Source organism: Danio aesculapii, chromosome 11 (assembly GCF_903798145.1).
Source record: "Danio aesculapii chromosome 11, fDanAes4.1, whole genome shotgun sequence".
Classification (NCBI taxonomy): domain Eukaryota; kingdom Metazoa; phylum Chordata; class Actinopteri; order Cypriniformes; family Danionidae; genus Danio; species Danio aesculapii.
The window spans coordinates 7,597,434-7,622,679 of record NC_079445.1 but is presented as its reverse complement, the minus strand read 5'-3'; the positions used below and the strand labels follow the sequence as shown (position 1 = coordinate 7,622,679).

Sequence of the window (25,246 nt, the reverse complement as noted above, 5' to 3'; positions counted from 1 at the left end):
GAACTGCTAGAGCAAGCTGATTAAAATGCAGGTTTAGTCAGAATAGGGATATATTTTGTCCACCTAGCCATAAGTCGCACTTTTTAAAACATCATGTTTATTACAAATTACTTATTAGTAAATTGGTAATTGATGTTTTTTAATGGGCCATAACAATCAATCAATCAATCAATCAATCAATCAATCAAGACTTTCATAACATTGAACCCTTATTATTCTTTAAATTTATATTATAGGTCCAATTTTAAATAAACTATTTTATTGATCAAACTAAATGTAATTATTTACTTTATTTTAAATAATCAATTAAATAAAAAATTAAAAATTTAAATTTTATTAAATTATTAACTGGCTGTAAATTGTTTAAGCCAATTTCAGATGCAATGAAATAATTTGAATTAAGAATTAGGCATGGAATGATAACCGGTTTTAAGATTTCCCACAGTTTTGAAAAAGTCAATGTTTTAAAACCGTTAAAATTTACTGTTATACCACTCCTAAGGTATTTGTACATTTTATTTATTTATTTATTTATTTATTTATTTATTTATTTATTTATTTATTATTATTTACTTGTTTGTTATCACTATTGAGTTTTTTTTTTTTTTCAACAGTAGAAAAGTACCCTCATCACAAGCTACTGGTCAGTCCATGATTCAGGAAACATCTGAAAAACAAATCTCTTATAAACCAACATCCAGGATGCTGTAGAGCTGAACAGTGCAGTGGCTTACTTTATATCCACAGAAAAAAAAAATTCAAAGATGCCTTTTCAAGGTGAAAAGAAATCCGTTTTTTTTAACTAATCAAGACAGCAGAAGTCAATAGCTATTTTTCCATCCAAAAATCCGAATTAACTTTATGCGTAAAACTAGATTACCGCATAAAAGATAGGCAAATAAAGCAGCGTCTCCATCCAACGAGTCAAATCCAACAAAATCATCACTTCCTGATTAACTGGCGAAAAATATCAACAGTAGAACGGAATTTGCTGTGGTAGGAGACGCTGCGTCAATCTTTTCTTCATTTAATAAATGACTTGTGCCTCAGAAGGAAATCCTCTCACGCAGTGAACACACGGTGGCTTTTGAAGGTGTGAGACGGGGAGCACAGATGCTCTTGATTCAGGAGGTCATTTAAGAACTCTAATACTGAGATGGTTAAGGCATTTTAGAATGACCAAACATTTCAGATGTTTTATAATGTGCTCAGCCTGCTGGTGTATTCATTCGCACATATTTTTATCATCACATGATCTCTTATAACAAAATCACATGACCTTTTTTAATGTGCATAGTGGAATTTGTTCGGTGAAAGTGTTTCCAACGCAGTTTATGAGCATCTTTACTAATAAAAAGTTTATCCTACTTAGTTAAACTTTTTTCAAAATGTATGTGCATCTTGCCGTTTCCATCAACTGTTTTTTTATGCGCATAATAATAGATGGATGGAAACATAGCTAATGACTTATTTAAATTATTTAGTCTGACATTTATTGTTTCAAAATATTTTAAATGTTAAAAAACTATACCATGTTCAATGGGTAAAAAGTTGATGTTATTTACCCAGACATTTAAAACAAATATATTTTAGAGCAGTACTTACAATACAGTGATATTGTGGAACTGTGATATTTTTATCCCATGTCTATTAAGAATCAAATTTTAATGTACTAAAATAAGGTCAAATGTGCTAAAATATGGTTAAAAATACAAATATTAATACAGATTTTTTATTTTATTTTAATTTTTTTCAAATTTTTGTTTTCTATCTCTAAATACCTTGGTTAAAATGCTATATAATTAATAAATATATAATTATATAATAAGATAACTGATTGAATAATAACTCTGAATCAAATCATCAATATTCATTCATGCATTTTCCTTCGGCTTAGTCCCTTTATTCATCAGGGGTCACCACAATGGAATGAACCACCAACTTAGCCAGCATATGTTTTACACAGCGGATGCCTTTCCAGCTGCAACCCAATACTGGGAAACATCCATACACACTCATCCACACTCATACACTACAACCAATTTAGCTTATTCAATAGGTTGTTTTCAATCACGTGGTTCTGGTGTTGCACAAAATTCAGATGGAGGGCAGGAAGTAAAAACTGAATGGGAGACATAGAGGAAAGTCCATATTTTTGCAATTTATACCATATTTCTGAGACGATATCAATAGAAAATATCCACATTTGTTGGGTATGATCCTCATATCATGAAGAGGAGCAAGTTTTCTACTGAACCTAAATATATTTTCCTGTCATTGAAACGATACGGACTGTATAAGCTATTACGTTACATGAAAAATACTATGGTAAATACTTTAGTGTTTGGAAGCATACTGTAGATAATTACTTGAATTAAACTGTCATAGTAATTATATTGTTGCTGTACAACATAACTGTAGTAATAAACAGATTATTCAATAGGCTTCATTTTTGTACGCTATAATTATACACCATCACAATGCACCACAGTTAATGTTACAGTATGGTGCTGTCAAATGACTTACCACGTTTAAAAAAAAAGTTTGCACACATGGATGTATTGAATAAATGTTTATTACATGCCTCATTTTCTTCTGTTTGTCAGCCAGTTTCTTAAACTTCCCCTCTTTATTAGCAAAAACTTTTGGAAGTCTATAAAAGCTGTTCAGAATTTCTTATTTTGGCCAATTTAAACAATTATAAACAACATAAAACAGAAATATTTAGATTTTTTGTTAGCATTCCTATGCAGAAGAACCACTTCCTGCCCTCCATCTGAATTGCACGCATCAATGATGTCATGTGAAAACAACATATTTACCTATAGCGCATGTCTTTGGACTGTGGGGGAAACCGGAGCCCCAGGAGGAAACCCACGCCAACATGGGGAGAACATGCAAACTCCACACAGAAATGCCTACTGACCCAGCTAGGACTCAAACCAGCGACCTTCTTGCTGTGAAGCGACCATGTCACTCCCAAATAATCAATATAAAAACATCAAAACCATGATTTAACTAATCAATTAAGACTACAATCAAGTAATTTAATTAAAATTGATTGTCATATCTATGAAATAGTAAATACAAAACCGTGTAAATCATCCTTAAAAACAAGTACAGCATAAGAAAAATAAGGTGTGTCCAACAAGAACATATTGGAATCCCTATTTAAAATCCTCACTTCCAAAAACACTACTTCCGACCCCCCCAGGGCTTCAACAAACCAAAACAAAGTATAAAACAAATAGCGTTCCTCTAAAAGACCCACATTATTACCAAAACTCAACACTTCTCCCAACAGACTGACTTTTTCAAAACACCCCATATCCCGCAGAGAGAAATTTGATTCGAGTCACAGCGAGTTACAGCGAAGCCCGGGTTATTCTGATCACCCCATGTATGCATGTACGCTTCCAATCTGATTTCCTTTGAGACTTGGACAACTCTGAACCAGAGGAATCCTGTTGCTCTGTCACACCGCGGCTCTCTTTCCACCTACGCTCCACCACATCCACCGCGAGCCTCCAAAAAACAAGTGTGACAAACCTCTTACTTCCAGACACAAACTCTGCCTCGCTTCCTCACACCTCGAACTCTACGCCCTGCCAAGATGATCAAGTTTCTCCCCGAGTTTCTGCGAGCACCACCCACCGGCCTCAATACAAACAGACTGTCTACGCTCGTCGCTAACGCTGGCTCCTATGCGCGACGTTCATCCAGCCAAGACGGAGCGAGTTTCAGCTCCGGTTTTACAGAGCATCTCTAGGGAGGGTGAGGAGAGGCGGCAGAAACTGAGAGGGAACAAAAAAAATATGAAGAGCAAAGCAGTGGGGCTGCGAATCCATTCCTGTTTTAGCGTGCAGCAAGCATCGCGCTTCCCTTAGGACTGCCATCATCAAAACTGGGGCAGGAAGAGAATGTGAAAGCTCACTGATGGCTACTCGGATTTTTGTTGTGATGCAGCTAAATAGTATCGGATGGTGTCGTGCTTAAAATGGAAATATAAAAAGAACATTATTAAATTTCAGCCAGCGGAGCCCTTTTTGCAAGATGTTTGTTAGCTTTTATTATTATAAGGCTGTCTGGAATACTCAATTCTGATTGGGCAGTCACGACATTCCAAGATATGTTATTCTGATATAACAGCTAGAGTAACAGAGAGTCATCAGAGTACTTCGAATTAGGGATGTCCCGATCCGATATTGATATCGGAAGTAGGTCCGATATCAGTCCAAAAAAACTATATCGGACTGCGTTAAAAATCTCTGATATAAGCAGTCCATTGCGCTCTAAACTCCATTACAGCTATTCTATCCAGCAGCGTCCAGAGCCAGCGGCGTGCAAAGCCCACGTGATCACAACACTGCTTGCTAGCAAAGTCCCTTAAGATTTAACATGCTTTTCACACTAACTCATGGTGTATTGCGATAGAAATTGTGACGGTAGCACACGCTGACGCTATCAACAACGGCACATCGCTACTGGTTTATTTACTTCACGTCAAGCGATTTTTACATTGTTTTGTATACACTGCTAAGCAATGCAAGGCACCGAATGGCGACGTAGCGCACATCGTGTGAGCCTCATTTAAAATGTTTACAATAGGTTACGGCATATCGTGGTGCATCCAGTGTGACACCCAATTCAACACCAGCGCTTCCCACACATAAGACTTTACCTCAGCGGCTCGGTTCTGTGTGCGTGAGAAACAGAATACTCCGTCACAGACTCGCATGCTCTGGCTGCAGACCCACAGAGACGCGATGGACACCTGTTCTGACTTTAGTAGTAGCTTTGAGAAGAGCGCAAGGACACGCAGAAAAGAAAAGCCTTTTACTAACTAGACTGATCAAACTCATTATTTAGGGTGACAATACATCCTCTTTTTCCCAGACATGTCCTCTATTTCAGAATTAAAATGCATTCAGCCAGGATTTCTAAATCGCCTAACATGACCCGGATTCTGCTTTCGATTTCTATAGCTGATGTTTGCATTACCATATATGCAAACTTTAGCTGGTGCATCTCAATCTCTCAGCAGCACCAAGACTAGAGAGAGAGGGAGCAGATTTGACCTGTCAGTGGTGCACATGGATGGTAGAAGTGAAATAGTGGATTTATAATTTTTTTATGTCATTTTTTACTTGAACACACTGAAAAGAAACAGTGTCGTGTAAAAGGTGTTAAATGCTAAACATTTTTGTTGTTTTAATTGTCTGTTAAATAAGAATAAGAAACCATTCTGTTGCTGAGGGCCATTACAGTTTAAAAGAAAGAATGGTTTTACTTTCGGGCAGAAGGAAAATTCAATTAGAGGCATTCCCATATTTAACTCTTGTTTAAAAAACCCAGAAAGATAAAGTGCTCCGATAAACAGTGTCAGCTTTACACATGAGTTTGCAGTTCTGTCTTTCTTTACATTGTCGCACTTTTTGTGGGAAGTAGGGTGGAATCTGTGTAATATATTAAGCAAATGAAATAAATTTTCATTCATTTTCTTTTCGGCTTAGTCCCTTCATCAATCCAGGGTCGCCACAGCAGAATGAACCGCCAACTCATCCAACATTTGTTTTACGCAGCGGATGCACTTCCAGCCACAACCCATCACTGGGAAACACATACACACCCATTCACACATACATACACTACGGACAGTTTAGCCAACTCAATTAACCTGTACAACATGTCTTTGGACTGTGGGGGAAACCGGAGCACCCGGAGGAAACTCACGCAAACGCAGGGAGAACATGCAGACTCTACACCGAAACGCCAACTGACCCAGCCGAGGCTCGAACCAGCGACCCTCTTGCTGTGAGGCGACAGCACTACCTACTGCGCCACTGCGTTGCCCTAAAATGAATTTTGATAAAATTATTCTTAAAAGTCACATTATTGTATGTGCTATGGAGAAAATTCCAGTGTGTTTCAGTCCAGCTACTACAAGTATAATTACGTTAAAGATAATATGTGCAATATATATTATTATAAAATTAATAATGTTTTGTTTGGGAACACTGATACAGCCATAATCTTCTTATGATACAAATACAGATTAAACTGCTCTGGTCAAGTGAATGTTTGCACTAACCATACTGCACATTTTTATTAATATAACAATAACTCCCTATTTCTGTGACAGATATTTTCCAGCTTGAAACTGGATCAAAAATTCATCAAGAAGCTGTGTGTGAAATTAAAACTTTGGACACTCAACCTTTAGCAGTTGGTCAATTAACAATATTTTTCTTATGTTCCTGCTCTCAGCAGTTTCTACCATTTGATGATATTAAAAAATAAAAAAAACTTAAGTGACCTTTAATTAGTATTTTGCACTTTAAAAAGTATATTTGTGTTAATTAAGATATTTTTCATGGTCTTAATATTTATTCTTTAATTCATTTTTATATATTCTTATGTAAAAGGTTCACATTTATGCAACCAATAGTTAATAAATTGATAGTTTTTTTTCCATACTAACTCTTGCTGACTTTTGTTCTCAGTTTGATGTAGCCATTCATAAATTCCACTCAACGAAATAGGTAAAAGTAAAGTATTCATAATTTGTGCTGATTATTTTATTGAAATTGTATTGGTATCAGTTAGTACTGAAGGCTGCAATATCGGTATCGTATCGGAAGTTAAAACGTTGTATCGGGACATCCCTACTTCGAATAACCCTGACTGTATAACAATGAAAGTATCGTGAAAACACACATCTGGACCAAGCTCCTCCCCCGGAGAATCTTCAATCTGTAGTGATCAATTACTGGCTCTTTTATCAGAAGGCGAGGCTACTTTGGATAGGGTGGCCATATTGACTGTTACACTTTTCCCCATTCAAAACTATACAAGTGACAGGTCTCATGTATTCTATAGTCTTTGGAATACGTTCACATACATATACTTAAATCCACATTCATATTTACTTGTCTGTCATGACTGTTTTTGATAGTTTGGCAACATCTTGTGACTGAATAATTCTCAGGTTAGTGTATGCTCCATTCACCTCCATTCAGTCGTATTCATTTCTGTCAGCTTTGTGCTTAATTAACATTACTAAACTATTATGGCTCAGAACAATGTTTTGAGGCAAGTAATAAGCATGCTAAATTACATCCATTGTTTTATTTATTCATTTTTAAAATAAAGCCCTTCAGTTTTATACAACAGCTCTATGCTTTATTCTGCGATAACACCCTAATGAATATACTTTACCCCTAACTTTTTACATGGCTCTCTGAAATACTTGTTTCTGATTGGTAAATAGCAACATTCCAAGGCAAGTTATTCCTAGATAACAACTGCTGAACTAATAACACAGGCTCATCTGGGTACTACAAACCATCTTGATTGTTAGCGAATAAATTTCTATACATATTTTCATGCTTATCGTTCAAGTTCTTGACTGTTTAGCATCATCTTGCAACTGAATAGTAAGACAAGTAGATTAGTGTAGGCTGCTTCCATCTGTTTGGAACATTTTTCTTTCTGCAAGCTTTGTTTAATTAAAGAGCTAGTAAATTATTATATCTCAGATCGATGTTATGTGTGTAATTGTTCAGTTTTTGTGGAAAGTAGTTGTATAATTAGTGAGATAATATACATCTAACCAGTTGTCTTCTTATTATAAAGCTGATCAGTTGTTTTATTTTTTATTTTTTTATAGACAAGGCCTGTAATTTGTGTCTTAAACTGTTATGATGTCAAAAATGCTAACACTTTATAATAAAGGTCCATTATTAAATGTTACTTAATGTATATATTATATTATATTATTATATTATATTATATTATATTATATTATATTATATCATATCATATTATATTATATTGAGGTGATATTATATTATATTATATTGAGGAGATATTATATTATCTTATCTTATCTTATATTATATTATATTATATTATAATATATTATATTATAATATATTATATCATATATATATATATATATTTTTTTTTTTTTTTTTTTTTAACAATTCCCTAAGGATGTTTAACAGAGCAAGGAGATTTTCACAGTATGTCTGATAATATTTTTTCTTCTGGAGGAAGTCTTTTTTGTTTTATTGTTTATTGTTTTATTTCAGCTATAATAAAATCAGTTTTTATTTTTTTTTATTTATTTTTTATACCGTTTTAAGGTCAAAATTATTAGCCCCTTTAAGCTATATATTTTTTCGATAGTCTACAGAATAAACCATCGTTATACAATAACTTGCCTAATTACTCTAGCCAGCCCAGTTAACCTAATTAACCTATTAAGCCTTTAAATGTCATTTTAAGCTGTCTTGAAAAATACCTAGTAAAATATTATTTACTGTCATCATGGCAAAGATAAAATAAATCAGTTATTAGAAATGAGTTATTAAAACTATTATGTTTAGAAATGTGTTGAAAAAAATCTTCTCTCCAAAATTGGGGGAAAAAAATAAATAGGGGTTAATAATTCAAGGGGGCTAATAATTCTGACTTCAACTGTATAAGACAGGGTTTCTGCAAGTCAAATGTAAGACTTTTTTAGACCTTTTTAAGACAATTATGGTTGAAATTTTAGACTTATACTTGTTAATACGTATGTTTTACATTTTTTTAATGGTCCAGTTTGTATTAATCAAAGATCATGTAAAGGGATGCGTTGCTTTAGTTTTCTTTCCCCGATTAGGGAATTTAATACGAAGAATATGCCAGATGTCTAACAACTGTTGTAAAATGTATCTCTTTGCAATAAACAAACTTTTATACATATATATTTGAGATGGATTATTGGTAATTAGATGGCAGCCCAATCAGATAGCTTTTCTTGGACATAGGGAAATTTAGACCTGTTTAAAATGATTTAAGACCTACAACACAATATTTCAGTGAATTTTGTTCATAATTAAAATTATAATTATTTTGCATAATTAACGTTGGGAAATATGTTGCATTTATTAAACAAAAAATTGAAAGAAAGAATTTATTCAAATTATAGCCCCACAAAGTCAAATCTATATGCCCTCAAATGAAAACCTACTTTTTAAAATAAAATTATTAGGTGCAATTTTAAGTACTTTATCATCAATGTCAACATGTTGCTGGTTCAATGCAGAGCTTTGTGCTTGCTTTCACAAAAAATAAAAAATAAATTCACTAATAACAGAGTTTGTGAATTTCCCATATAGCGTTAATAAACACATTTCAAGTTAATGTCGAATCAATATTTAATCCTAACGGCAGCTAAATAGTTAATGAAATACTCTTAAATGAACACTGAATTGTTGACAAGATCTGTACGAAAAGTAATGTCAAAGCATTGTCAGAATATTAATGCTAGTAATTCAGACTGATCTATGAGCCATCAAAAATCATCAATTAAACAATATCTGCAAACTGTCCTTGAGAGTAACATCCTTGAATCAATAAGTCGGTTGCGTCCTTTCACATCATTTTAGAGTTTTAGACAACAAGGGGCTGCTAAAAACCATTAAAAAGCCACTCATATCTATCAGAAGCATAAGCGTAATTAGGCTTTCAAAATCAAACGTTTCCATTAAAAGAATTAAAGGTAGACGTGTACATTTCAAATCCAATTAAAATGTGAACTCAGGGTACAAAAATTAAATCTCATCCGCTCATTTCCGCTCATTAGAAAACACAAAGCATACATTTTCCAAAGCAGCATGGGGTAAGCCTACATAAAAAAGGAAATTTGCTCACAAAAAAATAATTATTTCACAATCTGAGCATATGATGGATCTAAATGGCACATGATCCACTAGATATGAATCCAGTGTGATATTCATAGCTAAAGAGAAGGGCTTTTACATAATTTATCCAGAAATTCTCAATGCGAGCAAATTCCGCTTGCACCTCTCAAATCCACTCCATCTAAGGCTACAATTGTATCTAGAATACCTCTATTATCTTTTTTGCTGGCATGAGAGACAACTGTTCTTTGCCATTCATAGAATCCCACAGTTGCAATGAGGCTTGTTATACAGCATGCTGACATTATAACTTCAACTGCAAACACTGAAAATGTCACAAAAAGCAATATGTTCACAACATTTCTAAACATTCATGGTATACCCAGAGAAAGATGCTATCTGTGACCTCACTGGCCTTCACCAAGTATGATCTGGGCAAAGTGCGAACTCTCTAATTGGTAATTTGAAGTGGTTTGTTGGTGTTTTATAAATTTTCTAATTGTTGTTTTGAGATTTATGTTGTATTAACACAGTTGTCTTAATCCAAGAAAGCAAGTGATCAATGAAAGTTAGATTTTTTAAAATATATTGGTTACAATAATGTCAGTTACTGTTTTAATATTGGAATGAAATGCTAAATCAGAGACGCCAAAGTAGGACCTGTGGGCCAAAGTTTTTTGGCCCTCAGCGATAAAACAAAGTTTGGGTTAGAAAATCAAACTGAAATTAAATGTTTCAATTAAATGTTGTCAATTAATCAGATTTTTAAGAATGCAAATACTGCCACTCGATGGATAGAGGACTATGCAGAAGACATTGGCGAGCAAATCAAGGCAAAAACTAGTGTAGCTCCATTCTGTTATAAATGAGATTGTTTTTGTTTTTACTGTAATAAGTTTATTATACGACGTAAAAAAATATACTGTATAAGTTAATATATGTTTTCTAGTTATTTTTAAATACTATTAAATAAATTAGGAAATGAACCATGGTAACTATATTCACCTTCGGCCCACTAGCCTTAATCAAGTTTGGTTTTTGACCCTTCATAAAAAAAAAAAGGTTTGGGGACCCATGTGCTAAATGGGTGTAATAAAGTTAACAAAATACTTCTAAATCAACACTGAAATTCTAACAAGGTTTTTATGGAAAGTAAGTAATATTAAAACAATGTCAGAATATCAATGGTTTCTTAAGATTAACTTACAGAATTAAGATAAACACCTGCAAAGATAAAGCATGTTGTTACTTTGCTCTACAACATGACCTAAATGCATCCACAATAAAAGCGTAAATATTGATTTTTTTTTTTTCTGTCACTACATAATGCTGTTTGGGTTCTCAATGTGTGCAGTTAATATTTTACAACCAAACATACAAGTGTTAAGTGCTGACATTATTTTACTCATGAATCAAAAACCTAATATTTTCAACCATAACTCTTTGGCAGTCACCTAAATGAGATCATCCATAATTTAAAATCTCTGTCACCATTTAGTTACCCTGGTAGAATGGAACACTTACATTTGAACTATTATTATTTTTATTTATTTATTAGAAAATATGCTCATTTTACAACTCTTTTAGAGTTGACGGTTGAGTTTTACCATTTATTAATCCATTCAGTTGATCTTCAGGTATGGCAGGAGCACTTTTAGCTTAGCTTAGCATAGACCATTAAATTGGATTAGACCATTAGCATCTCACTCAAAAATGACCAAAGAGTTTTGATCATTTTTTTTATTAAATCTGAATCAGAAAAAGCTTTATTGCCAGGTATGTTTACACATATGTTTACGCGACAGAAGCTTCTACAGTGCAACAGAATGACAGAAACAGTACAAAATAATAAATATATTAAAAAATAAAAGTAAGTAGTGAATGCAAATATATAAATTGACAAGGTATGTACAGGTATATTACTATATACAACATTATATGTTATGTGCAAATTGGCATGTAATGTATGTTGTTAAATAAATAAGTGTATAAAAAGTAGTGATGTTTGTTTCACAATCCCTATCATGAAGTGTTCATGAGATGGATTGCCTGAGGGAAGAAACTGATTCTGTGTCGGGCTGACTCTAAATACGGGCTTAGTCTGGTTTAAATACTGACTCTTCTCTTCTTACATAGTGTAGTAAGACCAACCAAAGCAGAAAAGTTGATATTTTCTAGGTCGATAGGTCTAGGAACTATACTCTCATTCCAGAGTAATAATCAAGGAACTCTACTGTAACATGGCAGCAGCAGGCACAATGATATTACATGTGTGCCTTGCAAGCATGATGGCATTTGTGGGAGACAATTCATAACATCTGGTGCAGATCCTAAACCATATCTATGGAATCAGAATACATGGAAATTAGCCAAGTTTTAGGCTACAGTGTACAGGTATACAGTGTTGAGAGTATAGAGTATTGAGTTGCGAGTATAGTTCCTATCCATATCTTTATTAGAGCAACTTTTAATTTCCCATTGGTCTTAGTACATGATGTACCTACAGAAGAGTCAAGTTTTAAAAACCTTTAGTCAGTTGTGAGCGAGATGCTATTGGTCTAATTGAAATTCAATAATATATGCTAAGATAAGCTGCAAGTGTTCCCACCAAATCTGAAGATTGGCTGTTTAACTCAATGGTTTAACTCTAGATGAGTATTTATTTTAAAAAAGTAGACTGCTCCTTTAAGGGTAAGCAAGTTTGGTTCTTGAGAGCCACTGTCCAAAAGCCAGATCAACACTGCAAGACTATGGCTGCCTAGGATTGAACTTGCTTACCCTTGCCCTGGTCAAAGGTTGTGGTCTCCACTGACTTCCAAAATAAGCTAAAGGTCACTAAATGATGACAATTTTTATTTTGTGTTGACCTATACCTTTAAGCACTGCATGGGAAACTTTAGGAATAAGTTTTGGGGGGTAAATTTGTTTTATTTCGCAATATCAAGATTGGACAATGTTTTCCAGCTGGAACGTTTTATGATTGTTCTTGTCGCTAGAGAGGTTGTATTAACAGGATCTTTTATATAAGGTGAGCTGTCGCCAAACTCGATGGGCTGAGGTAAGGTATGCCAGGGTTGGGAAGCTAGAGACATTATCTTGATGAAGCTGTGATCAATACAGCCAGTGTAAGCCAATGAAATCCAGATAGCATCTCTTTTAATTGAGATTAGACTCTGCAAGTTCAACGTGTGCCCATCTGATTTAAGAGACGGCTCGGTCTCCCCTGTTAACTCTTCGTGGTGGAAATCAATTATGGCTTCTTCTCTTGACCTCAGGGAGCTGAGATCTGGACAGTGTTGCAGAATGAGGAGGGGGAGATCTTTGCCTGCTCTCTTTTGGGTTTTATGTCGGTGGATACATACCTCCTTTTCTACATATTTTCTTGCCGGGTTTTCTGGCACATTCCTTGGATATTCTTTTTACTGCAAAATGAATAGAAGACTAAAAAATAACATGGGAGTCCATTATGGACATCAGGAGCATGCAACAGCATAACTAGACTGTAAAAGGAAGCGAAGAGTTTATCAAGAAAAAAACTAAACAAAAGAAAAATAAAGTTCTCAGACTTAAATCATTATTCTGCACACTGTACTAAACAATTCCCCCGCATTTGGCTTTTGAAAATTATTTGAAAAGTATTTGCTTTTGAAAATCATTGTGTCTGTATGAAAAGTATAGGGTGGGGAAAGAAAACCGACCACCTAAAATGGACGTGCTGCAGCACACAGAAAGATTTGCATGTGCAGGGGATGGTGGGAAGGTTAGGACACACATACAGCCTCACTCACACACCCACTCACACACTAAGCAGCGGCATGCATTGGGCATGCAGAGATCATGCTTTTTTTTTTCTTTATCCCCCCGCTGCACTCACTACACTCTGCATGAAGGAAACTGACACAGTGAAATGACAAAGGCAGGTCTGTCCATCCTGCCCGCACATTAACTCACCATCCTCCGTTGGCACGTATATGTTTAAGAATAAGCAGTCCTCACTCTGGTCCTGTACGTAAGATGAGACCACTTCAATACTGTTGGTGAACCAAACCGGCAGCATAACGTCCGGCAGCCTACCCTCCAGTAGGGTTTGTGGACAAACAGGGGCAAACTGAGTTGCGTTACGGATTTCTGACCACGTAATAGGGGGTTCGGGTGGCTGGAAGCGCCTTTCGCCTGTTGGGGGTGCTGCGTAGGGAACCCCCAGGAACTGAATAACAGGCCCCAAGATCTCATTATTGAGTTCTTTTTTGAATCCCCGCACTTTGCCGTAAGTGGTAGTGACAATGGGGTCCGTTTCGTCCAGTTTTTCCGAAGCTGCAAGCTGGGCATGCAGGGCCAAGCCTACTATCCAACACAAGAATGGCAGATCCAGGCTAGCACTGAGGCCTAGCCTCGGACACATGGCCTTCCAGATGCTGCTCAGGCGGTTTGGTTGTTGGAAGGGCATGGTTTAATCCTCTTCACGCTAGTCCCGCTAACAGCAGCGGCAGTAGTTTAGATCCACTCGCACGAAAGAAAGCAATCAAACCCAAGATGTCAGACGTTCCAAGAGTGAAGCTGTCAAAAATCTCAAAGCCTCTTTGCATGGCAAGTATTCCCACATGGATTGAAATACAGATCCAAGTAACATCTTCATCAGGAAGCCAGCTATTCGTCAGGTCCCATCCTATTGACAGTGTAGATTTCCATCCTGGCTACGTGCGGGGCAGGGGTGGGGGAGGCATTTGTGGCAGGTTGTCCGCAGATAAATCAAGTCCGGTGCAGTGGTTGGTCTATATCCTGCTGGAAATCAAGCAAACAAAAAGAAAAGTTAGTGGCGAGGCATACTGGACAACAGTGCTTTGTTGGTGTCTGTGATCTTAATGTGCCTGCTATCAAGCCAGGATGTGCTAGGATCACAGCTCACCAGCATGACACAGCATCTATCATGCAGACCCATGCAGTCAAGTTAACCCGGTGAGATCAGTCCAGGCTGAGACCTGGAGCGCACAATTGCAGCGCTGTGATTAGGACAATCAGTGTGTCTGCGATCAAATGCTAAATTCAAATCTGCTTTCCGGATATGGCTGGCACCAAGCTAGAGACAGACACACTCAAGGCTTTGTAGTATTTAACAACTTATTTCAATCACATAGTGTTTATTGAAGCTTTCAGACATTATAATACACACAACATATATTTTAATTAAATTTAAAGATGTATGAATGTTTTTATAAAAAAAATTAAAACTTGTATTAGAAATAAAGTAAAATAAAATAAAAATAACACAAACTAGTGTATAAATAAAACATCAGTGACATAAAATAGACTGCAGTAACAATACCTCCAATCATAATTTGATGATCACATCTGATAAACACAGAATGTTAAGTCTATCCTTTATTTCATTCTTCTTTGTCTACTATTAAGAGTATGTGCTCTATTTTAAAGATCTCGGCGCAAAGTCTAAAGCGCATGGCGCAAAAGCATTGGCAGGAGTCTCCAAATGTACTTTTGCTATTTTAAGGACAGAAAAATATGTTCTGCATCCGGCGCATGGTCTAACAGGGTTCTGTTTATTCTCTTAATGAGTTATGGGTGTGTTTTGAGCATAACGTGCATTAAACCAATCAGAGTCTCATCTCACATTCCCTTTAAGAGTCAGTTTTGTCGCACCATGGGGCATTTGCTATTTACATGGTGGACTTTGTAAGTTAAATGGTTTACTAGTGAGAAAACCATTTGCAGAATGAGCCTCCTCCATTCAGCCTCTTTACTGTCTCTTTCTGTTTACTCTTTACTCCTTTACTTTCGTGGATAAGGAAACTCATTCCACTGAAAATATCTATTAGCCTACATATTTAATTTTGTTTGTTAAGCACAAAAATTTGTTTGAAAACTATTTCTAAATTTAGTTCTAATTTCCAGCAAACAAATAAATGAACAATAACAAAGTGTGGTAAAAAAAAAAAACTGAGTTATATTCAAACACAAATCCTATTCGTATGCCCCATTTTGACACATACATCTTCAAAACCCGACAAATGGACAAATGTAAGCTTGTTTTTATTAAAAACAATTATAAATATACATATAATAAACAATACTCATAATAATAATATTATACAAATGTAAACTGTCATGAATAAACTGAAAAAGCAACCCGAGATGAGGCATACAGGTAGTGCTTTTTATATTTATGCAGTAATATATGTAATAATAATTTTTGTAACATTTTAATCCTTTATTTTTTCATATGTAAAGATATCTGTGTACTGTTGTACATCCTGTGTGTATTAAGCAATGTATAAGCGTTTGAATCCGCATAGGCGCATAACTAACACGATCTACGCTGGGCTTTAGATCTGCTTTCAGCTCGTCAATGCTGAGATCTATTTTAGTTCTTCATAATAGCAACACGCCAACGATGTGCCTTAATAGACCTTTATTTGAGACCAGCACACCCATGAGTCCACAAAGGGCGCAAATAGATTTGCTATTAAAACAACACGGTGCAAAACTTGACAACAAGAGTTTCGCTGGTCTGAAAACAGAAACAAATCACGCCAAACGCGTCTTGCACCTTATTGTGCTGGGTGTATGATAGGGCCCTATGTTCTGAGTGATCCGATCATTTCCAGCTAGTACTAACATGCATTCAAACCCATCTTGTGACCACTTCTTTTCAGACGTCATAAATTTACCAAAGAAACAAACCCATGTTAAACAACTACAGTAACTAGTAAACTTGAAAGCAAGCAAGTGAAAGGCAACTAATATCAATCACAATCCATGCTTTTTGAAGTATAAACACCTTGTTTTGGTGTGTCTCCTCACAACACATCCCAAAACTATCACACATAAGGTCAGTATGTGAAAAGCCGGTTTTATTTTGTGGCTGTTAAAACATCTTCAACCACATGAGCATTTTCTCTATAGAAGCATTCTGATGAAATATGATTTCGACTTTATTTGGAAGTGTCTAAAAGTGGACCAGCTCAAAATATTTTAGACTTCATCCACTTCACATTAAATTGCTGAGAACACATCTTAATATGAGGTTTCAACAGGGCTCCACTTCAGAGTTTACTTGCTTCCATGAAGTGGATGAATTTACATGTTATAAATCCAACAGCTCTAAATCTCTACACTGCAGAGCAGACTAGTCTGTCAGCGTCCATTCCCTGTTATAGATCAACAATCATGTTGATTATAACATTAATTATAGAATGAAATACGTTTACCAACATGCATTTAATATCTGAATATTTCACAGGACAATATATCAGATAGTCCTGAGTTATGAAGTGCTATTGTGTTTGAGAAAGAAAAATGTGGGGGGTTTAAAGATCCCCTATTATGTTTTTTTTATTATTATTACCTTCCATGCAGCATATAACACAGCTCTCTAAGTAAATGAAAATATCCATCTGAGGATTAAATCTGAAAGTGCACCATGTTTAAAACAACTCAGAGTCGACTCAGAGTTGAATAAATGATTCATTTTGTGTTTGGATCATTTGCCTGCTCATATTGACGTCGATACAACCCATCGCCAAACATGAAGTGCTGGATCTGGTAAAACGTGAACACGCCTTTCTCTTCTAACACTAGCAGAGTGCAGGGGACCAGGGGATTGATCATAACGCAAAGATTGCTATCACTGGAAGATGGCCAAATATACACGATATGTGAATAGCCCCATAAAGATATAACAGTGCAGTGTTGACAGATATAGCAAACTTTTTCCAGCCCAAAAGCTGTCTAAAACTCGCCCAAACGCCCCAAAAAACACCCAAAATTAGATTAATATTTTACTTAATTTTAATTAGTTTAAATTGAAATTAACTTAGTTACTTTAATTGTCATATTTTTTAATCATACAGCAACTAACACCAGTCACAGAAGCACAACATAACCAGATCACATAGAAACACTGCACTTAATGTTGTGTAATTACATTACCTATTAGTGTGTTTTACTTTCGAAATGGAGTATAAAATCGTCCCATTTGGCGTTTTAAATTCTTTTGAACATAAGGTGCTGCGTGTCAATCATACAACTCTTCTATGTCTGTTTTTGCTGTCAACTGCTGTGAATTTAAATGCAGGTGCTGTGTGATGCGCGTGCACATGAAGGTGAGTCAGATTTGTCCCGCAAGTCAGATTTTGAATTTCCTTCGCCTCCTTTTGTGGATAGCTTACTCGGTTTGCGCTTTGCACTGGTCACTACTACTGCAAAATCAAATTTAAAACTGCTCAATTGTGCGAGAAACCGCCCAATCCGTCAACACTGAACCTGAAAGATGCATTACAAGCACTGATCTATAATAGATAAGTAATTGATACAATAACCTACAATGCAACACGGATTCGCCGGCTGTTTGCTATTGAAGGAAGGATCAGCAAAGACTTTCAATGTATGGCACTTTGTCAGTAACTCTTACACAGTTTATAAGGACCAGTTTCTTCGTCCTCCAGATCCTGTAAGTGTTTATCCTTCCTACACAATGTGTAAAACCAGCATCTAATTTAGATCAGTGCATGTAATGTCTCTCAGGTTAAATCTTTATGGCATTATTCATATATTGCGTCCCAAACCATATTGAAAATGTGACGCTTGCTTCATTCTTCACCAATTTAAATGTGTTTCTGTGTTTGATTCCCTGTCATTTGTTGTTGCCATGTTCATCATCAGCTGTTCGTACGCAGACATGGTGTGGTCAATTTTCAAAATAGTTCAAAACTATGGATTAACACTGAATGTTTAATACTGGATTAACACTATGGATTAATGTCATTGTTATTACTTGGGATTAGCATCACGCAAAGGAGGGGTTTGGAAAGAAATGAACAACTGAACAAATCATATTGGAGTCGTTGGGATGATTAGGTAAAAATAAATGCATATTATAAGACAATGAAAAGTGTTTTTCGACCTTGCATGCATATCAGCCTGTTGTTGGAGACCCCCAAATCAAAATATGACCTTTTATAATGCATAATTGGGCCTCTTTAAGCAAAATATGTGAAAATGTGTGTATAAAAGGTATTAGTCAATGACAAATTAAAAACTTTAGTAATAGAGACCTGTGACAATATCATAAAAGCAGTACTTAAACTATATTGACATGTTGGTTTACATTTTTAATACAGTTTACAGTTTATAAAAACGTTAAAATGTTCCATTTATTTTAAATGTATTATTTATTGCGACCATGATTTTCAAAAGTATTACATCAGTTCGTAAATGTTTATTATTACCATTTGATGAGTCTCCCCAGACAGTTTGATATAGCTTGTACCCAGAAGCTGCTTTGCGTGACGTCACATTTAAGTAGATAGTAGGCCTACATGACAACTTTCTACTGCCTTATAATAGGTTGCATTCATAGCTTTTGTTGGCTTATAAATTACACGGAATGTAGCGCACGCACAAGATCGGATTTGGATCGATACCAGCTGGCCAATACCCAATCCAGCAAAAATATGCAATATTGAACCGATATCCGATCTAAAATCGGGATTGGTGCATCCCAACTGCTGTCAAAATGTTAGAAAAATGTCAACATGCATAATAACTGTAATAACTGTAAAATAAAGTGTCACAGATATATATATATGTTTATATATATATATATATGTTTATTTATTTATTTATTTATTTTTTGAGAAAATTACTAAATAAATACTTAGCAAGTTTTTCTTCTTACTTTTTTATTTTCCCAATATTTCAGACTTAAAACTATTTTGATTAGTGTTCTTTAAGCATTAATAAACAGACCTTGACAAAAGTAATCAACAAAAAGCTCTTCATTTCCATTGCTATGAAAAATCCACAAAATAAACATCAACTCAACACATAATGATGTTAAAATAAAACAACAAGAAGCAGAATCTCAAAAATCCCTCCACATCGATTTAGCACATCATCCTCACAATCCTCAACAACCTTGCAAATGTGCAAGAACTATATTTGGATCCCCACCAGAACACAAGACTTAATAAGAAATGGAGGTTCGTCTTCCCCAGTGGACGCTGTGACGAGCGGATTCAGAACAGGCTTTCGCTCAGCACGGTAAATGAGAAAAGCACCTCTGCTTCCACCACCTTACAATAGGCTTTATGTTGCAGAATAATGGGGCGTTTGTCTTGAGGACTACTGTAACACCACACACAGCCTCCTCTGCCCACGACTCGCCAACAACCAGATCATTCATGATGATGAGCCCTGGAGGTGTCTGCAGATCCGGACTGAGCGCCACACAGCCAGGGGTGTGTTTCCCAAACGGAATTCGCTGCTGATCTACATATCACAGTACCGTTGCCTTAAAAGCAAGAAAATGACTTTCCTTAAAACAAAGCGAGTATACCCATTGTAACTTGGAACTGTTAAGTTACACAAAGTTTATTTACTTAATAATTTTACATTTAGTCATTTAGAAGACGCTTGTTCAAAGTGACCTACAATTGAGAAGGCATTCAGAAATTCAACAAGAAGAGGCAATGCACACAAGCAGTGGTAATTATATTCAAAGAAACTGATATAAGAAACTGCTCAGAGAATTAGGTGCTAGAGTAAAGGGAGGTTTTTATTTATTTATTTATTTTTAGAGAAAGAGAGGAGTGTTTCTACAGGTGGTTTGTCAAGCCCATTCACCTGTGTGAAGCACACTTTATAAATGCACAGTGTATTTTGTGCGGATTGTAATAATGTGTCTGGTACAAGTGCAAGTAAGGGTTATGTGTCAGAGCGATGAAAGGTTTTCGGGCAATGGATTGATTCACATTGTTTAAATAAAGTCAACGTAAAGTCAATCAATCGATTTTTACAATGTAGTTATAATTGTTTCCGGTCTCGCAGATATAATGTTGAACCAACATTTGTTAGAAGAACTGTCGCTAGTAGCATCACACGCATGTTAACTTTTGCTAATTAAAAAGATTGAGATTTTGTCAGATTATTACTGTAAATAACCATGGCATGAAAAGGCTTCTTGGCTAAAAAGGATAAGTGGAATCATCTGCAAAACAAACACACATAAAATAAAATATACAATGATTTACATTTTGTAAAAACTATTCTGCAGCATAGTGTATAAATTGGAGTGACAATAGTCATGAATAATTTAAAACTGGAAAGACAAAAGACATTCCCCCACTGGCTAATGTTCACCCATCCAGGGCATTGTAAAGCAATGTCCAGCTGTAAAAGCTAGCCCAAAGTAAATGCTTGTGGTATTACTTGCTACATTATGACCATGTAAACACTATGGAAAAACAATGTATGTGCACTTGTACAGCATGCACAAAAAACATATATATATTTTAAATTTTAAACTTTATTGTGCATTAATCCAGCATTTAAAATAATTTCTGAATTACTCTGAGACTGGAGTAGCGTAATGACAAAAGCTTTAAACACAAGAATAAATAATATTTTAAACATGAAAGACAATTACTTAAAACCAAAATAATAATTTAAGACCTTTTATATATATTTTGCCCAAATAATTGCAGGCTTGGTTAACCATTTCCAAACGCTGACTGGTTCAACTACTGTAAAATAAATAAATAAAATTAAATAAATAACACTTATAACATGTCATGTTCTGAATAGAGCAGCATCAGATCACGGTGGTCCTGTGAGGTCAAATTAATCATAATTCCAATTTAATCCTCAGAATGACAATAAAACAACCTTCTAGCCAGCGTGCTGTGTTTGTTTGTGGGCGTGCACGAGTTCAGGCAGCTGTCGTCATCATTTGTGTTAATGGCCTACACGGGATGAGCCGGCATGATGCGCGCTCTGCCGGGAGATTTATATTTCCACTTGTTTTCATTTGTTTTCAAAATGAGTTAGAAAGTTCACCTTCCAAGCTTTATGCAGGTATGTCTCTCAAGTATATCTCTCCTGTATTCGTGGAGATTCCACAGTTTTTTCTGACCACAGTTTACATGAAATATCTGATCATCGTATCCAACTGGCCTGAATTAGCATGGAATTACAATGGAATGGTTAAGCAATGAGAATAATTTGACCTGATAAAGAAATAACAAGGACAAGATTTGTTTTTTTATAAAAAAATGTATTTTTTATTTTGCGAGAATAAGAATTATTATTATTTTGTGCATTTTGCAACTGGATCCACATGTTTTGACAACAATTCCCTTTCTGTGGCAGCCATAATTTTGCCTGCAAAAACAGTATGTGTCATTTCATTGAATACTACTTAAAGGATTAGTTATATATAGTTAAATAATATTTAAAGTTTTAATTACTGAAGACATAGGTGAGCAAAGTAATATTTGACAGTTTTATTGGCACACAAAAGAGTTCTTGGAGCTTCATGATCACAGTTGAACCACTGAAGTCACATGGAATGTTTAGACAATGTTTTTGGTTCTGGACTTTGAACATTTCATGACCATTGCTGTCTTTGAAGGATCAGAGAGCTCTCAGATTTCATCAAAAATGTTTAATCCATCAAAATTTGTGTTCTGGAGATTAATGAAGTCTTGTTGACTTTCATGAATTTTCATTTTTGGGTAAACTAACAGTTAAGAGGACTGCTTCGCCATTTAATTATCTTATTTTGCTATATTATTCAGGTTTTTGATCTCACTCATGCACATAGAAACTCTAAAACTAAAAGATGCAGATGTTAGCATGCTTATTTGATCATTTCCAATTCTCTGAACGTTTCTGAACGTTCATTGGAAAAATGCATTAAGGAAAATGAATGTTGGGAACTTTAGATGACTAACAATGATTTCGGTAAAAGTAACCCAGACAGAGAACAGACAGGGCTGAATGGAGCAGGAGCTGACCTCTTTTGACACCTGTGTAATGGATTCCACAGACAATGCTTAGAGAGCCTCCATCCCATCTGATCAAAATATGCAGCCCAAAGGTCTAATCTACTGTAATAAAATGGGCCGATTTCAGTAATAGCACTGCAGTTTTGTATTTTGTTAATGGTGAACCTGAAACTGCTTGCATTTTATTCCACTCAAAAGGTTTTCAAACAGAACAGTGCAATTCCAGAAGGAAGGGCTGACCAAGAAACAGATTACTGTGGTCTAATAGTTTTACAACAGTAGTCAGTGTTGACAATATCTAGTCATAACTTTTTAAATAAAATGTGCATATTTTATTCATTTTCATAAACAAGCATATTTCAAGACATTAAAATAAAAACATTTTATTTTCATATACATGTCATTGTACACTATATTTTGTTGTTATATCATGTTATATAATATTGTGTTAAAAATTTCCTAATATAATTAAAATAATGTTTCTATATTATTTTATATTCTAATATATGTACATTTTTTATAATACATTTAATTGTAGTAACATTCTAATATAATATATAATAATAGTACAATTATAAACATACTAACAAATAAATAAATAAATACATTTTATAATACTGTTTAAGGTACACTCACTGGCCACTTTATTAGGTACAGCTGTAAAACTGCTCTTTAATGCAAATTTCTAATCAGCCAATCACATGGGAGCAACTTAATGGATTTAGGCATGTAGGCATGGTCAAGACAATCCGCTGCAGTTCAAACCAAGCATCCGAATGGGGAAGAAAGGTGATTTAAGTGACTCTAAACATGGCATGGTTGTTGGTGTCTGACGGTCTGGTCTGAGTATTTCATAAACTGCTGATCTACTGGGATTTTCACGCACAACCATCTCTAGGGTTTACAGAGAATGGTCCGAAAAAAAAGAAAATTTCCAGTGAGTGGCAGTTCTGTGGGTGCAAATTCCTTGTTGATGCCAGAGGTGAGAGGAGAATGACTAGACTGGTTCGAGCTGATAGAAAGGCAACAGTAACTCAAATAACCACTCGTTACAACTGAGGTATGCAGAAGAGCATCTCTGAACGCACAACACATCCAACCTTGAGGTGGATGGGCTACAGCAGCAGAAGACCACACCGGGTGCCATTCCTGTCAGCTAAGAACAGAAAACTGAGGGTACAATTCACACAGGCTCACCAAAATTGGACAATAGAAGATCGGAAAAACGTTGCCTGGTCTAATGAGTCTCGATTTCTGCTGTGAAATTCGGATGGTAGGGTCACAATTTGGCGTAAAAAAGGAAAGAATAAAAATGTAAAATTCCATAATTTTTGTGACAATGTACAACAATAATTAATGATTTTACATTACTGTGTTATTACTTCTACTTCTTAAGACTCAACTTTTTAGCATTGATTTTAACTTAGGATGATTATTATTATCATTTTTTATTCTGTCTTATGGTTCATATTTTTATTGTTTTGTTGCATCTTTTTTTGTTGTGCTGCTTCTGTTATAGTTAGTATTTTGCCTTGTAGTGCTATGAGTATAAGAAAATCGCATTACAAATAAAATTTATTATTATTATATATTTTTAATTTTTTTATTATTATTATATAAATAATTCTTGTTAACTTCCAGCTGCAGTTATATCCCTTCTATCAACAACCTAGTTCTACCCCATTTTAACATTCTTTTAATTTACATTAAAGCTCATAGTTACTGAAAAAAAAAAGTCAAAAACAAACCCTGTTCTGCAAAGCTGAATCTGTTAACCAGAGTGTTTTATTTATCCATAATTAGTCCGTCTCACTTTGGCCCAGTTGACATTTCTACTCCCCTCACTTCATATTTCAAAACAAATTGCTCCTATTGACGGCAGCCTATCAATGACAAGCTTCAAAAAGATGCAAAACAGTCTGTTCTACCGCATAATGAGATAAACAGAGACACCAGATGAGAAATCCACTGCATTGATTGTGTACTGTATTGTTAATGAGCCTATAAAATCGCCTAGGAGATTTTTACAATAGAGTGAGAGGGAAAAAAGAAAAAGAAAACCTACTGCTTAAACCTATTACACCTAATAAAAGCCTTCATTCCATGTTTGATAGTAAATATATTTATAATATGACCAAAAAGCATCTGCAGAGTCCATAAGAGTTCATTAAATAATAAAATATATTAGAATGCTGGTACAATGCTACTATAATTAAACTTAAAAAGCTAATATTTCCATCTATGCTGTAAGGGTGTTTGTTTACGGCATTTGTTATAGTACAGTATTCCACAAAAGTGGTGTTTACCTGAAATCCAACATGCTAACACAATTGCAAATGTTACATTGAGTCTGTACACATGGGGCTGCACAAAATTGGAAAAATCTGATATTATGATATTTTATTTTTCTACAATACGATTGTAGATTGTACGATATGAATACAGTTTCCCAATATGCTTTTATTACTTTGCTTTGTCTTGTTTCTAGTCCAAATTTCAAGAAATCCTTAGATTTCACCCTCAGAAGTAGTAAGTCAACATTAAGGGTGCACTCACACTTTGTTATCCGAACCGTGCCCAGGAGTGTTTCCCGGTTTGTTTAACAAGTGTGAGTGCTCTGAATTGGGACCAGGCTCTGTTCAGTTGGCCAGCCCTGGCCCGGTTGGAAGAGTTGTGCCAGAAGCCAGTTCGGTTGGGCTTTGGCGCGGTATACTTGTAGTGTGAGTGCAAATCGCACCTGAGCCCGAAACTAAA

At 35.2% G+C, this 25,246-nt stretch overlaps 1 protein-coding gene across 1 annotated transcript in view; it reads right to left on the bottom strand.

The window, feature by feature from the left end:
• nlgn1 (neuroligin 1) overlaps positions 1–25,246 on the bottom strand; it is a 454,515-nt gene that overhangs the window by 398,803 nt on the left and 30,466 nt on the right. Inside the window, exon 2 of the mRNA XM_056467952.1 lies at positions 13,644–14,474. Coding sequence (XP_056323927.1) covers positions 13,644–14,139 — 496 coding nt within the window. The 5' untranslated portion in view covers positions 14,140–14,474. The remainder of the gene's footprint in view (positions 1–13,643; positions 14,475–25,246) is intronic.